The 15,180-nt window shown below is 38.3% G+C and overlaps 1 protein-coding gene across 1 annotated transcript in view; it reads left to right on the top strand.

The window, feature by feature from the left end:
- COL4A1 (collagen type IV alpha 1 chain) overlaps window positions 1-5,724 on the top strand; it is a 119,323-nt gene extending 113,599 nt beyond the window's left edge. The window contains exons 50-52 of the mRNA XM_041418018.1: window positions 298-412; window positions 1,035-1,207; window positions 2,834-5,724. Of these exons, the coding sequence (XP_041273952.1) occupies window positions 298-412; window positions 1,035-1,207; window positions 2,834-2,915 (370 nt within the window). The 3' untranslated portion in view covers window positions 2,916-5,724. The remainder of the gene's footprint in view (window positions 1-297; window positions 413-1,034; window positions 1,208-2,833) is intronic.
- Window positions 5,725-15,180: the final 9,456 nt, after the last annotated feature.

Raw genomic sequence — 15,180 nt, 5'->3', positions numbered from 1 at the left:
ATTCAGATAAGAGGTTTCTTGTGCTTTTCTCATAGGAAAGTTAATAGGAATAAGACTTAATAGTTGAATGGTTTCCAAGTAAGGGAGAAATTAGAAGTTTATCAAATAAATTAGAAATTAACAAAAAAAGAAAAAATAACCAGTTGGCTGTTTTTCTAAATGAAACATTGTGATTTTCCTTTGGTTTTGAACATGACAACATTTTCTATTTCAAGATTCCATTAAGAAAGTAGCTTCTGAATAAAGAACTATTAATCCTTAAGTGCACTCAGCTCATTCATGTCTTGGTCCTTCTAGATGCTCTGTGTGTGAAGCTCCTGCTATGGTAATAGCTGTTCACAGTCAAACAATTCAAATACCACCATGTCCTGAGGGCTGGAGCTCACTTTGGATTGGTTACTCCTTTGTCATGGTAAGTGCACTGGGACATACTCTGAGCTGAGGAAAGCATTTGTTTCAGGGTTTTCATCTATGGAAATTTAGTATCTGACTCTGTCCCTTCAGGTTTTAGGAGGGCATTAGACCTCCACCCTTTGTAGTGACTTCAAAAAGAATCTGATCATTTTCCCAGGCAAGGCCTGGGCGTGGTCTGAGACACAGCTGGATCCAGAGGTGTTAGCACTTGGCAATGGGAGAGGGGCCACTGTGACAGTGGAATGGGAATTGAGTTAAGATGTTCAGATAAAAGCCATACCAGACCTTATGCCTCCTGGGCCAAGAGCTAGCCCTGGCATGTTGTTTACATAGAGTTGGCTTGAGTCCTGCTGTCTCTCCTGAAGGACTTCTGTGCATACAGCTGTCCCTGAAGCTGATATTCCTCATGTGTCATGCTGCTGTTGAGTACCTAATGTCTTCTCTGGAGTCTTCAGCTCCACCTTTTTGTTCCTCCTTGAGCTGAGCAGCAAAACAGCAGAAGGACACAACAGAGGACAAGGGGGGGAGTGTGAAGAAATATTTGTGTGAGAGAGTTCATTGAAGTTGCAGCAGAGGAGTTAAAGAGTCCCTCTCTGACCAATGCTTTTGCCTTCTCCTAGCACACCAGTGCTGGTGCCGAGGGCTCTGGCCAGGCCCTAGCCTCCCCTGGTTCCTGCCTAGAGGAGTTCCGCAGCGCTCCCTTCATTGAATGCCATGGCCGGGGCACCTGCAATTACTATGCAAATGCTTACAGCTTCTGGCTTGCCACTATAGAAAGGAATGAGATGTTCAGGTAAGTTCATGATTTATTTGTCACTCTTTGAGACTCAGTTGAGCCTTATCACTGAATAAAATAAGTATTTTTTGAATGTAATACAGGTTCAAGTATTATACAGTTAATTTATGTAGTTAATTACTTTTGTAACAGAAAGAAAAAAAATCAGTAGCTTTCAGGGGAATTAATGAATGTATCATCAGTTAGTGTTTGCAATGTGTCATTTGTGTCATGTATTTTGCTTTTCAGAATACTCTAACAATGTTCACAATTCCACGTTGTTTCTGATTGTATTCACCAAGTGGTAACTGGGATAGGCTGACATACTGATTGAAATTAGATTAGAATATAACATTTCCTGTAAATGGACTTTAACATATGATAGAACTACTTGCAGTATGTCCAGGTGCTAAACTAAGTGAGTTGAACAATTATTTACCTTTCCCTAACGTTAGAGGAAGTATGTTTGAGTAAAATGCAGCTGGTGGTAATAGGCTTTGTTCTGGTCTTCTGCACATGAGTATTTTTCAACACAGGCTCATTTGCTCTATATGAATGTTACTAATATGTTGGCATATTCCCATATGTTGGTCAGTTACCTTGTCTGCATAGCTTAACTGGTCAGCAGACATTCCTCTGGAGTGCAGGTAATCACCCTTTTCCTCCACAGTCCTGACTGCTGCTCCTGTTACCCTTTGTCTCTTCATGTCTTATGTCTAGATCTGTGAATGCTGCCTTGCCTGTCTCAGAAGGAAGCAGGTTGTTTAGCCAGTTATCACTGTTTGTTTAGCAGATAGCTGTCAATGGAGTAGGTAGAAAAACTGAGCACTGAGACCCAGTATCGCTGGGGCTGTAATAATCTCATCAACCAGAAAAACTACTACCAGCCCACCACTGGGGTAAGCCCTGCATCCCTAGGAAAGAGGAAAGCTGGTCAGAAGAAAATTTAGAGTGAGCACTACAGTTGTTTCCATTCCTCAAGTCCTACCCTGAGACCTCCAAGCTTCACATGCTTTTCTGGCTGCAAACTATGCCTCAGATTAATAAAATAATCCCAGATCAGGGACCTGCCCTGCTATCAAAAATCACAAATACTCCTCAATTTCCTGTAAAGTCATAATCTTTTTTAATGAAAAGCATTAAATGCAAGCACACCTTTGTCTGAAAATTATTTATCTCTAGTTGCTCGGAGTAATTCCTTATGACAGGTTAGAGACTCAAGGCTTTGGTTTATGTTTCTATATGACATCACATAATTTTTCTTGCCAGCTTTTCATTTGTCTTAAAAGTCACATGAGTTAGCAGAAACTCGTAAACAGTCAAATTTCAGCTTCTTTGCCCAATTTTATTTTATTACCCAAATTCTAGATTGTTTTCAAACTGCTGCTTTAACAGATGGTGTTCTAGGTTAAGGAAATGTTATGCCTCGTGAAAGAACTGAATTCTTCAGTAAGTGTGTGATGTTTAAAACTAATCTTGGTCACTAGTTGTGACCAAACTTGGAAGTGATTACACAGTGGAGAACTTAGGAACACCTTCTTGATTCAGCAGAGGCTAGAAGGGAGACTTGCATTCCAAACTGGTGTTGTCAGTTATGAACCTGAAAATTATTAATGGGTCTTTTAATTTCTCTCTTTTCCATAGGAAACCGACTCCCTCAACCTTGAAAGCCGGGGATCTACGCTCAAATGTTAGCCGTTGTCAAGTCTGTATGAGGAAAACATAATGACTTTTGAATTTCAACTAATTTCACACAATATGGTGCTATTCGTTTAACAGCAATGAAGCCTAGACATATATCATATGTACCTCATTGTTGTCCAATATGAAAACAGTAAAGTGCCTTTTAGGAACTTGCATAACTAACACACACTGCTTTACTGGCCCTGTCCTTGCTAAAGAAGAAAAGAGACAACAAAGATAAGCTTCAAATGTTGACCTGCCAAATGGCACTTTTGATCAAAATATATGTATTTTTTATATAAATGCAATGCACTGATAGAATAAAAAGTCAGCATTTATCCAGAAAAAAAAATGCAAAGGTGCTAGGAGGTATGCAGTTCTGCCTTATACTGTTTGACCCCCCTTTCTCATTCTTGTATTATATATTTAGATTCATTTTTCTTCCCCAGATAAGTTTGTTACCGTTATCTACGTGTCTTAAAATCCCAGACTCTTGGGTATGTACTTATTGTTCTTGTACAAAGAAATACTAATGTAAAAAAGAGGTTTGGGATTACAGACTGTGGTTAAGCAACATGTAACCATCTTTTCACAACATAGAGTGCCATCCTGCAAACCTTTGCTTCTGTTTGTAGCCTTTAGTGCTGTCAGTATTAATGGGTCAACATCTGGAAGAGATTGCCAAATTGGCTTCACAAATAGGCAAGTAATTGTTTCTGCTATGTTGGTACTATGCAGCTTCTTTGTGCAGTAGAACAAACTTTCCTGTGGAATAAAGAATGATCCAGCAATGGTCAAGAAAAAAATATATAAAAATATTTTAGTAATTTATATAGATATCATCCATTAGGCAAATCAAGCTCTAAGTTTATAGTTTCAAAAAGAAGCTTACAAAATTTTTCTTCTTTTCAGTGTCATGAATTAGGTGTTAAATGCCAAAATATGATGTGAAATGTTCATTTTACATAGCCATTTCAATGCTGAAGTTGCAGAGACTGAACCCAGGTTAATAGTTATTTGTGTTTATAATAGTAAATTCTGCTTTGAGCTTATAGTCTTTATTCTGTATTTAATATTTTTCAGGGTTTTAAACACTACTCACACACTGAATTACTTGATTTTGAAAAGTATAAGGCCTTAATTTTGTTAATATTGTGCCAAAAAAATTCTTCGAAGTGGCCTCAGAAATATTTCTAAAGAATTTCTATGCAATGATACCATTGTTTGAGCACGTCTGTGTCCAGAAATGTTTTATGGATTGTTACCATGCAAATACCAAAAGATTTTTGCAAATGCCAAGGCCTTTGTGTAATTTCTTACATGTGTATTTCTTAGAAATACAAGTTTGTAATAAAACTATTTGTGTAAAAAAAAAAAAAACAGAAGAAAGGAAGACGTTTTTACTAATTTGTTATTAGCATTCATTTACAGCAATTAATTTTAATTAGCCACCAATAAATGCACAAGCTTGATGCAATCATAGATGATTTTTGTTTTGCACATCTTGCAGATGTACAAAGCATCTTCTAAAGGGGGAAACAGGGCACTGTACTGACACTTCTGTTATTATCTTGTAAGAACTGAAAGATGAAACATGAGAAACCTATCACTGAAATGTATTTGATATGAACACATTACAAAAACCTGCTGACTTCATCTCAGCTCATGGAAATCAACAAATTATGCATATTTTTCACTTTTCCTTTGAATTTTTCATTCACAAACAGAACTGAATTATACAGGATAAAAATTAAAATATCTCATATAACTTTGCTTTTAAGTGAACAAGGTGAATCTTGGCTCTGGTTGAAGAGGAAATGGGCCATGCTATCATTTTCCTTGGGAAAACCACATAATTTGCTAAAGTTTCGTGTTGTTTTCCAAAATTTGTGAAGACACTGTGGCTGCTGCTGCTGTTTTGAACTTGTCTTTCAATTAAAACCCTTCAGGACATTCTCTGACCAAATGGCTGAAGGCTCCTGCATAGAAATTGGCCATTTCATTTAGCAATGATTCTTAACTCTCATGGAAGTTCTGACACTTGATAATCTTATTTATAAAAGACCACTCCTTACGAAAGTTCCTTTCTAGTCTATAAAATAAAACAGTCTGATTATGCATGAGCAGCCTCATGCAGGGTTTTCCCAAGCACACTTGACATCTAGAAGAAGAGGAGAAGACTATCTAGGAAAAATTATTCAAAAATTGAGTCTTCACTGACTCAGAGCATCCAAACTGCTGTTCACACTCTACATTTTATCTCCTGGTCAACTAGGGATTTAATTTGCTATGGTCAAATTGTCTTAGAACTGCCCAACAGTTTTGGTTTATAAAGTTTTCATGTATGTTTAAATCAACTTGGTTATGAACCCTTGTCTTCTCAATTGGGAGCATTTCGAAACAAGGTCCTTTAAAATTTTTTGAAAACTGCTTGAACTGTAGTTTGATGTCTTCCTTATCTAGTAGTAATTATTTATTCTGTAACCTCCAGCTCATATAATGACCTAAACCTAAAGATGCTATTTCTTCTTAAATCAGTCACTAAACTTTTTGGTGCTTATTGAATACCAGTCAGAACTCCTGAAAATGTGTGAATGCTAGATTTTGATGCCCTGGGTGAGGAAGAGCCTGTGTGAAACACTGCCTTGCTTTCAAAAACCTCCTAAGTACCCCATATTCAGGTATTTATGGCCAGTGTTGTGGCTACAATAAAGTTCATTGTGTGAACAGGCAACTGCTAACTCATCACTTATTCAAATCGTCTTGCAGAAGCTTCATTTTCAGGAGAAAATTTTTGAGTGCAGTACTTGAAGGGTCGCTGTCATGTTCCAAATAAATTCATTTCTAAAACAGCAGGTGGTGCCCTTGCTCTCTTTGTGGTAACACTGGGACGGACAGCTTTACACTAATAAATACCCTTGGTCTCTAATCTGCTAACATGACCCTGTTCAATATATGACTATTTTCTCATGTCTCCATCTCTACTTTGACATGTTCTAGTCACCACCAATTTTCCTTTTGAAATAGGAATGGATCAGTTTTCAATTGAAAAATTTCTATACATACTGCAAAATAAAAATGTAATATAATTAAGTGATCTGATATATATTTTGAAGCAAATGATGTCTTAGCCTGTGTGTCTTTTCTGATAAATGTACTTTCAGTTTCTATCTTACTTGTTTCATAGTGGTAACTTCCTTGATGAAATACTCTTTTCTATGTAACAGGACTCCTGAGAACAATATCTCCACACTAGGCTCCCAGAAAAGTAACTGTATTCTTCATGACTGAAATTGTATATGTGCATGACTTTTTGAGAATTCCTTTCCTATTTTCCATGTTTTATAAATCTGTAATAATCTGCACTAACTGCATAAGGTGAAACATAAACATGGAGCCAGGCTTGTGGATCTCAGAGCACCAGCTAAATAGAAAATACAGCACCTGGCACAAAGAAAGACCACTGACTAGTGGAAATGGCAGCTGCCTCAGTACCTGCCTGTATCTCCATCCCTTACTCTGTAAAGGTGGTTGGCCGTGCCTGCACTGGGACTTCTGGGAGCAGACCAACAGCATTTTTCCAGAGGTTGCAGTGGAGCTTATCTCTCTCTGCTGGTCACGCCGTGGCAGCGATGTGCTGCCCACTGTGTTTCCACCTCTTCATGTAGAAATTGTCTTTCTAATGATCTTCACATTCTGAATTAGATAACAGTGAGAACATGAGAGACCAGGGTGGGTCTTTGAGTGCGTATTTTGAGCTCAGACAAATGTGAGACCAATGATGGATGGTGTGGGATACAATTAATCATTATTAAGAAAATAAGTGGCTACATGGAAGTGTTCAGCCTGTCAGTTTCAGAGGTAAGATGGTAGAGAGAAGGAAATAATTCCACCCATCCATTATTAAAAGTATAGTATGAAATGGATAAAAATTGTGAATTTTTAATATTGCTGAAGTCCCTACAGCATAATTACAAACAAAAAATAATACAAAACCAATAATACAAATACAAACTTACTTTTAGTACCAACAGCTAAACAAGAAGCACATGTTCTTTGTGATGTACTAACAAAACAACTTCAAAAAAAATTTCTTTCTTCAGAGTGTAAGAGGAAAGTCCTTAAAAAAATGCAGAGGGGAGTGTGTGGGTTTTGGCTATTTCTCTCTGGCAAACAATAAGCTTGTTGTGTTGCTTGAGGTGTTAATATCTGTGGGAGGATAAATCACTACTACTTCTCATGAGCACAGGAATGCTTCTATTGTAAGACATTTTACCCAGTCAGGTTTACTGACACCACCTTTTCTCTTCAGCTCCCACGGTAAGAGGATGATATTCAGAGCTGAATATTCTTACTTACTTTTCAGTGTTGATTTTTAAAGGTGCATTCCTTCCCAGCTTCTCATTGTCTTCAAACCAGAGAACAGAGTATAAATATTGAAAGGATTTTAAAATGTCTGAATCTTCTACATATGTTAGAGAATTGCCTTTTTCCCCCTTCTGGCTGTATGCAGTCAGCTGTAGTTGTTATAATTGGTGTGCAGAGCACAGAAGACTTGACAGAGTGAAAGTTATAGATGGAACATGATCATTTGATGCTCTGTCAACTCCTGTCTCGCCTAAGAAAACATGTTAGATTTCATGCAGAATTGTGGCAGGATTCATTTGTCATCTCCACCCCATGAAGTACGATTTACGCTGTAGTAAATAAACATGTAAAATGGCTTGGGTAGGGGAGAAAGTCCTTGTAAAACAGTCTAAAGAGCATTGGTCAAACCTTTTTGTTATGCTTATGTGCACAGCTTTTAGACCAGTGTAACCCATGGCGTGTTTTTGCTAGAACGTTCCTCTCAGTCTTACACCAGAGTGCTCATTTCTCACCATTGCTTCCTGGAAGAGGTTCAAAGTGAAGAGTGCGGGAACATGCCCGGTGTTGCCTTCTGCCAAAGCTTTTGTTATCTTTGTGGGCATAGTAGCTGGCAGTGGAAGAAGTTCTCGTCTTCCTATTTCCTCTAAATAATTATAGCTGTATTTTTCCAGCCTAATTTTGGACATGAACCTGTTTGAGAGATGTGATCAAATTGTCAACAAAATCATAGGGACTTAAAATGCAGTCACATGAATCCCCTGTCAAGAATTCCTTCTGTGTACCATTTTCAATAATGTATCTGGGAATCCCCACAGCAACGCTGATTGCCAGGGCAGTCTCAGTACACACTGTTTTATAGTTATATTGGGATCCACCTCCTACTTCCCTGGCCTGGATGTGTTGCAGTGTCTTTGGGACACTGCAACACAGACCGGCAAGAAGGTGAGTACCAGACAAAAATGAATGAAGATTGCTGGTAGCTCTCAACATCTGCAAACAAAATTGCCATTTGCTCTCATTTCCACATTGACGGACTACAACTTTTTCACAGATTATTTTTTGCTACCTTTGATCAGTTGGGAACTGTCAACTGTCTCTGTTCAAAGCTAATACTATCCAGGCCTTTTGGCATTGTTCCTGAACTGAGGAAAGGACCTAGCCCAGGGCAATGAAAGATACACCCTGTCTAATTCTCAGCCTTTCTTTTCCCAATTAAAAAAAACCACATAGAAAATAAAAGAAGTTCTGATGTCCAAAAAAACCACAAAGAAACCCCCACTGCATTTCTCCTTCCCCTCTCTTCAAAGGCAAATCTTACTTCAGGGAAAGATTATGACCTCTTTAAAATAGAAAGGAAAAAAATTGGAAATGGAAATCTGAAAAATTATTCCCTGGATTATATATTGACTTTATAACAACAGCTACTCACAGTAAGAAAGACAATATCTGAAATAATATAATCACCTATAGTTATGTGAGAATTTGAGGGATTCCCTGTAGAGTTCGGGATTTCTTAGCAGGAAAGCTACTGAAGTTGTGAGGGCTGAATTGAAACTAAGTCTTCTGAACACAACCGTATAAATTGGAAATAAAAAATTGTATTCAGATTGCAAAGATTACTGGGATTGCTTGTGGTGCAAACCAGAGGCACATTTCCTAGAGGAAGTCACTGTGACTGGGAATCACAGGTACAAACAACTGGGACAACAGTTGGGAATCTGCTGAGATGGAGTGCTCTGGAGCTCCTGCAAAGTGGCATTTAAGAGAACTGACCTAAAAAATTGAGTAGGTCCTACTTGTCCAAGGGCAAGGTTGTCTTGAGAGGACGTTTGTGATGAGGATCTGAAAGCAGCAGCCAAGGTTGGGAACCACCACTATGAACATTATGGCTCTTCCATGTGGCCTTGGTACCAAAGCATTTTTTGGGCATGTTCTGTACTCTCCTATTGTAATCAGAGAAATCTTGCCAACACAGGTATATTAATAACTATTTTCAAGAAGTAGTTTTCTTCTAGAAACACACAGTAGAGAGGAAATTTTTAAAGGTTTTCTTTTCTTCAGGCAAATTGCAGAGAATCACAGAAAGAGAGAGGGGAAAAAAATTGTAGTTGTTTGTTTGCTCTTGCAAGGCACTGAACATGACCTCTCAGGAATGTGTAGGAGAGGAAATGAAAAGCAGACGTGGGAAGCTGAAAAAGCAGTGCTTCTCCTCTATCATTAAGTATATAATAAGGTAGATTACATCAGTTGTTGTCCTAGTCTCCCTGGTGAACAGGTGTCATAGATACAGCACTGTCTAATCAAATATTAACTCATCATGTGGCAGCAGTGGAGAGGGAATGTGTAAGATCATCTACCTCCTTTCACATGTGGCCAAGTCTTCAGCACCAAGGTTCAGCAAAGGACATTCTTATCATTCCTATGGGTTCTTATGAATGTAATTTTGTATAGTTGCATAGATTCATGACAACTGATTTTTTTCCTGCTTCCTGAACAAAAATATGTTAGATACAAACATATGAATGTGGCAAACTCAGGAAAAAGTTATGTTTGTGTACACTGTTATGCAATGAATGCACAGGAGCTTAGTACTTACTGTCTTCAACCTTTACTTAGAATAAACTGATATACAGGATTTTTGTTTCATGTATTTCTAAGTTGTTTACAATTACAAATAAATGTCATTGCTCCTGTGAAAGGGAGATGTCTTGCAGTTAGTTAGACAGGGAGTCAGTTCTAAACTCCTGGACCAGGTCTGTCCCTGCTGGGTCATGGTCTCCCTAAGTGTCTGGAACTCCTGAATGGTGATGAAAACTTGTTTAGTTTTTGATTATTCCATTGCACTTGCTAGACTTTTTAATGTATACAACTTTACATAGACTCTAAAGTGTTGCAGTGCTTTTAAAATGACAGCTGAATCAGATATGTGAGTATTGTACATAAGATATCAAATAACCTGAGGAAAGGTGCCTGATGAGTCACTTTCTATCTTCTCAGTCACTTTCCTGAAGGAGGAAGAAATCAGTAACATGGTATTCAAAGCAGTGCCTCCAAAGCAAAGTAGTGGTAAGTGAAATGAGTCAAGGTTTTTTTCAGGAAATACAGCTTATCACTTTCTTTTCTTTGGGCTCCAGAAAGAGTCAGTATAAAAGGAGAAACAAACACTAGGAGAGGTTATTCTGCATAACCAGGTATCCTGACAGATGGAGTTTTACAAGTGTCCTCTTTGATCCAGCCTAGCTGTCCTTTTTCCAAGATGAGAGGCCTAAAACTCCTTCACAGAGTTTCAAGGAGGGGAGTAGAAACTCCTGCTATTTAATAGAGAAAGGACTTAGTAAACTGGATGTAAATTGACCTTAAAAAAATCAGCCAGGGGAGTCTATTGTAACCATCAAAAAAAGGAGATTTGGAACTATTTTTTCAATAAGAATGTAGGTATAAAAAATGTTAAGCATTAAGACCTGACAAATTTGCACAGCTAGTTGGTGGGATTGACTGGGCTAGCAGGACTGGAAGGATAAAACTCTGGTTCTGAGATGGTGGGGGGATTGTGGAGTGAGCAGCTTAATGGTGCTTCATTTCCATCTAGGCCCAAACCAGCACACCATCCCAAGGTGTGTTCTCACCAAAGAGAAATGCACAGCTCTTGTCCATATCTGTAGTTTCTTATTACCAGATACTACCCTTCTATGCTCAGGTGAGATTCTTATTATGGATCATATCTCTAAATATATATATTAAAATAATAAATATAATGCATAACATATTAAATCAACAGTTTTTTAATATATATTTTAACTCTAAAACCTATTAACCCATCATCTGTACTACTTGTTGCAAACATTATTGAAAGTCATCTGACACAAGAGTGAACCCAATCTGTAATGAGTAAGAGGTCTTGCTCATTTAATTTTAATTATTCATTGAAGGTGGAAGATGTGGCAAGAGCTGGAGAGCTCTAGGTGCAAATGTGAGCTCTGGCTCAGCTCCACCTTGAAGGGAGGTACAGGTGCAGACTCTTCCCTTTCCAACCTGTTTGCTTTTGGGAAGAAGGCCAGCACAAAAATTAAAAAGGGGGCAGACAATCTGGTCATGAGCTCTGGCCTGTTCATGGTGCAGGTAGTCAATGCATTAGGACTGATGATATATTGTGGGGTAAATTTTGTGGCTGGGATGTGACCAAGGTGCTTAACTTAAAAACACCACACCTGCACTACCCTGCAAATACAGCCGGTGTTACCCTAGTCTGCTTCTGCTCAAGTCAGTGTCAGTTCATGGGAGAAAAGAGGGTGAGGTTTAACCAAGTTGTGATGTATTTTAAAAGAGGCATTCAAAGCAAGCACTGCTGGGCCACCTGTTGATGATAAAGCCTTGTCAATTTATTTGAGATTAATTGAAGATGTCTCTGTGGTTCTGTATTGTATCATCGTCCATATCTTTCAAACACCTTAATATGACAGAGTCAGTGAGAGGAGGCAATCTTCTTGAACTCTCACTTCTGGGAAGGAGACCAGTAAAGGCTTGTCATCAGTTTATATTGATACGAAATATTTTAGCAAGCACTTGCCATTTTAACTATTGTGGGGAAAACAAAGTAGTCATCTGCCTCCTCTAGGAATTTTCATAGCTCATGAGAACTAATAGTTGCTGTCAGGTAGCTGGAGAGCTTTTTCATTAATCATAACTCACAGCCTTTTTGCATTTGGTATTGAAAGCACAGGCTCCAGCCTTATGCTACCCAGAACATGCTACATATTTTAATAACTTCCTAGAATCACTCACCTTTTGAAAGAGGCACAACATTGTGCTGCAAAGCACAGAAAGAATAGCATTGAGTCTACAGGATTCATGATCTCTGTACAATTTGGGCAGAAGTGTAATACTCCCATTGAAAGGCACTGAGATCCGGCTCTGGTATGATCTTAGTGAACTTGTTATCCTTACTTTTATGTCATCCTCAGCATGTGCTGTGACTTGATCTAGATTTAAATTTTTTAAAATAGCCATGTTATTGGTGGGTCATAGAGGGTTTGTTACAGAAGAAAAGAAACACAGAATAGAAATAGTCTCTTGTTTTTGTAAGAAGTAAAGGCTCATATTCAACAGAGAGATTCTACTCCAATAAACTTGTGCTGATGGGACAGGTTTAAGCACTTAATCCTTTTTCTGCTCCTGTTATAACAATTCCTAGAATATGGCAATGCTAACAGGATGTTTTTCATAGAGATTAAAAAGGATTATTCATTTTAGTGACTCATCTCTAGCCAGTCCATTGTTGAAAGCTCTGGTTGATTGTACAAACAGTGTGTTTTCCTAATGAAACTGAAGAGACCTGGTACTTTTCAGCCACCATCTATTCTGACCTTTGTTTGCTGCCTGTTATCAGTATAACAGTTAAAATCCCAGCAAAGTCTAGTTCTCTTCAGTGTGTCCAGTGTGTTAGCCCAAATATCTGTCTCCTGCTGTCCTCTAGGCCTACAGGCTCTTCAGAGACAAACACTACCACAACGTGTAGTGTCCACTCTGTTTTGTTTCAGAGTGCTGTACCCTCTCTGTGTCAGTATTAGGGACACTTACTCATCTGGTCCTGCTTAGAAATTCTGGAAACAATAGGTCTGAGAAAACTTTCTGCAACAAAAGAAATTCTCTTTTGACAAGATAAAAGATGCAGCTGGGTGGACACAAAAGAGCAGGTAAAATGCTTCACAAAAAGACACAAAAATATCTTACTTTTTTACAGAAAGGCAGGAATTGTGCTGCTGAGTAAGGCTCTCAACTCTCATCTTCCTCTGCTATATATAGAAAAAGTCTGTCCCTTTTATAAGGGCAAACTATAAACTCCTGGTAGAATTAATTTTGTGTCCTTTAATCTGCTTGAAAAAGATTTAAATAGTGAGAACAAACAACAAAAGCCTTTATTTAAAAAATACAGCCAAGCTTGGAATATGCCTTTTAACATTAACTTTCCTGGTACAATTGAAGAGCTTCTTACTTTATCTCCAGAGGGTTATCTGCAAAAAGCCTCTCACTAATTTTTTTTTTTTTCATATGTGGGGAAGTGATTTGCTTTCTAAGAATTACTTTTAATCTTTCAGTTTTTTGCATCTTCTTCTGGCTTGTTACTACTTTATGGTAAAGAATTACCGGAAGTCTTTTGAAGTATAACAAATGCATATATTCAAGATAGTTTTTCGGTTATGTTCTCTAAATAATTACTTTTACCAGTAACAAAAGTAATTTTCTTACGTTATAGACAAACTGGACTTCAATAAAACATCATGAAGCAAAAGTTTCCTGGAAGAATGATTTTCCTGTGAAATAGGAAATATATGTTCTCCTGACATCATTGACATAACACATACTGCCATCTGGGGTGTTCTGAGACAGCACCTGGCTTGCTTCCTTACCTGCTGCTCTCGTCCTTTCCCAGTGGCCACATCAAAATGCCCTACAAATGCAAAAAAGTCATCAAATGTCAGCCCTTCAAGCTTACCTAATGTCATTTGCTCCAGACTTTTGCAATTAGGTTGCTCATCCCCATTTCTTGTGTGCAGAGGAGCTGAAGCAAAGATGCCCAGGAGCCATGGGCTGGGAGTAGAGCTGGAGCCCAAATCCTTCACACAGCACCTACTCTGAGGCCACGTCCACAGACACTGCTCTCTTTGTGCCCACAGCTCCTGCCAGTACTTTGCATCTTTTTGCATCTGTATAAAACCATTATTTCTGAGCTCTTCACAGAATCACAGAATGGTGGGGTTGGAAGGGACCTCTGGAGATCACCAATGCTCCTCCTAAAGCAGACTCACTGAAAGCAGGCTGTCCAGGATTGTGTCCAGGTGGGTTTTGAATGTCTCCAGAGAAGAAGAAATCCACAACCTCACTGAGCAGCCTGTTGAAGCGTCTTAACAGACCTTATGATAATACTACATTTATTGAATATTTTAATATAGAATATTATAATATTTACTTACCTCAAATCAATCTTACCTGATATTAAATTCACTTTTTCTGCTCCACTTTCTTTCTCTGTGCCTAGGTAATTGAATTCTAGTGAAGTGCCTAATCTGACACGTTATTAGATATGTGTCTATGTGTAGGTCACTAAGAGTACATTAGGAATGCAGTGACATTTGTCATTCAAGCTATCACATCGACCAAGCCACTGTAAGTGTTAATGATTTTACAACTGACAGCACTTTGTTATGTCTCACATTGGCATATTGCCAAAGAATGATTTTTAAAAATTATTTTATTTTTTAAATAAATAAAAAATGCCCTTTTCTTTCCAGGTTGGTATCCTCTTACATGGTATTATAGTCCTTAGATACTTTCAGAGGAATGTGAAGACACATTGAGTAAGAAACAGAAAAAAAGGTTAAATTGCAATCAACTCCCTGTCCTATGTTTCCTTTTTTTGTGGCAGATGGCTGAGGTTCTTATTACACTGTTCAATCTTCCAGGGACTGGAAAGAAGGTATTTCACTGCCCTCAGGAACTCAAGGCAGTTTGTATTATAATGAAATAGCAAGAAGTTGTTTCAATTAGTGCAGTTGCCAGGAAGCTCCCAATATATGTTATATCTTTCTCATGAATCTGCTTTCTTCTTACCATAGGCTGAAGCAAGAACGGTAAACATATTAAAAATCAATATAATTTAGTAATGTATGATGGAAAGAACAAGCAGGATTTTTCTAGAACTTAGACATAAATTGTCCGTTGACTACTGCTGATGGCTTAATCTCCTCTTCATTCTGAGAACATTAGGATATGAGGCCAGCTGGGGTTTATGAGACACTTCCAAAGCATCGTTATTCCAGCTAGAAATGCTATCCGCTGTGAAGTCAAATCCCCACAGTGGAGGGAGGGAGGCTGCTGAGTCTTTGCACTCTGCCAGAGCACAGGCGCTACCCTGATTGAGTGTAGCCCAACTGGAGCCACAG

The sequence above is a fragment of the Onychostruthus taczanowskii genome, unplaced genomic scaffold (genome assembly GCF_017590055.1).
Source record: "Onychostruthus taczanowskii isolate IOZ18803 unplaced genomic scaffold, ASM1759005v1 scaffold58, whole genome shotgun sequence".
NCBI lineage: Eukaryota > Metazoa > Chordata > Aves > Passeriformes > Passeridae > Onychostruthus > Onychostruthus taczanowskii.
Note: the sequence above shows the minus strand (reverse complement) of the source record. Positions and strands in the feature narration are given on the sequence as shown.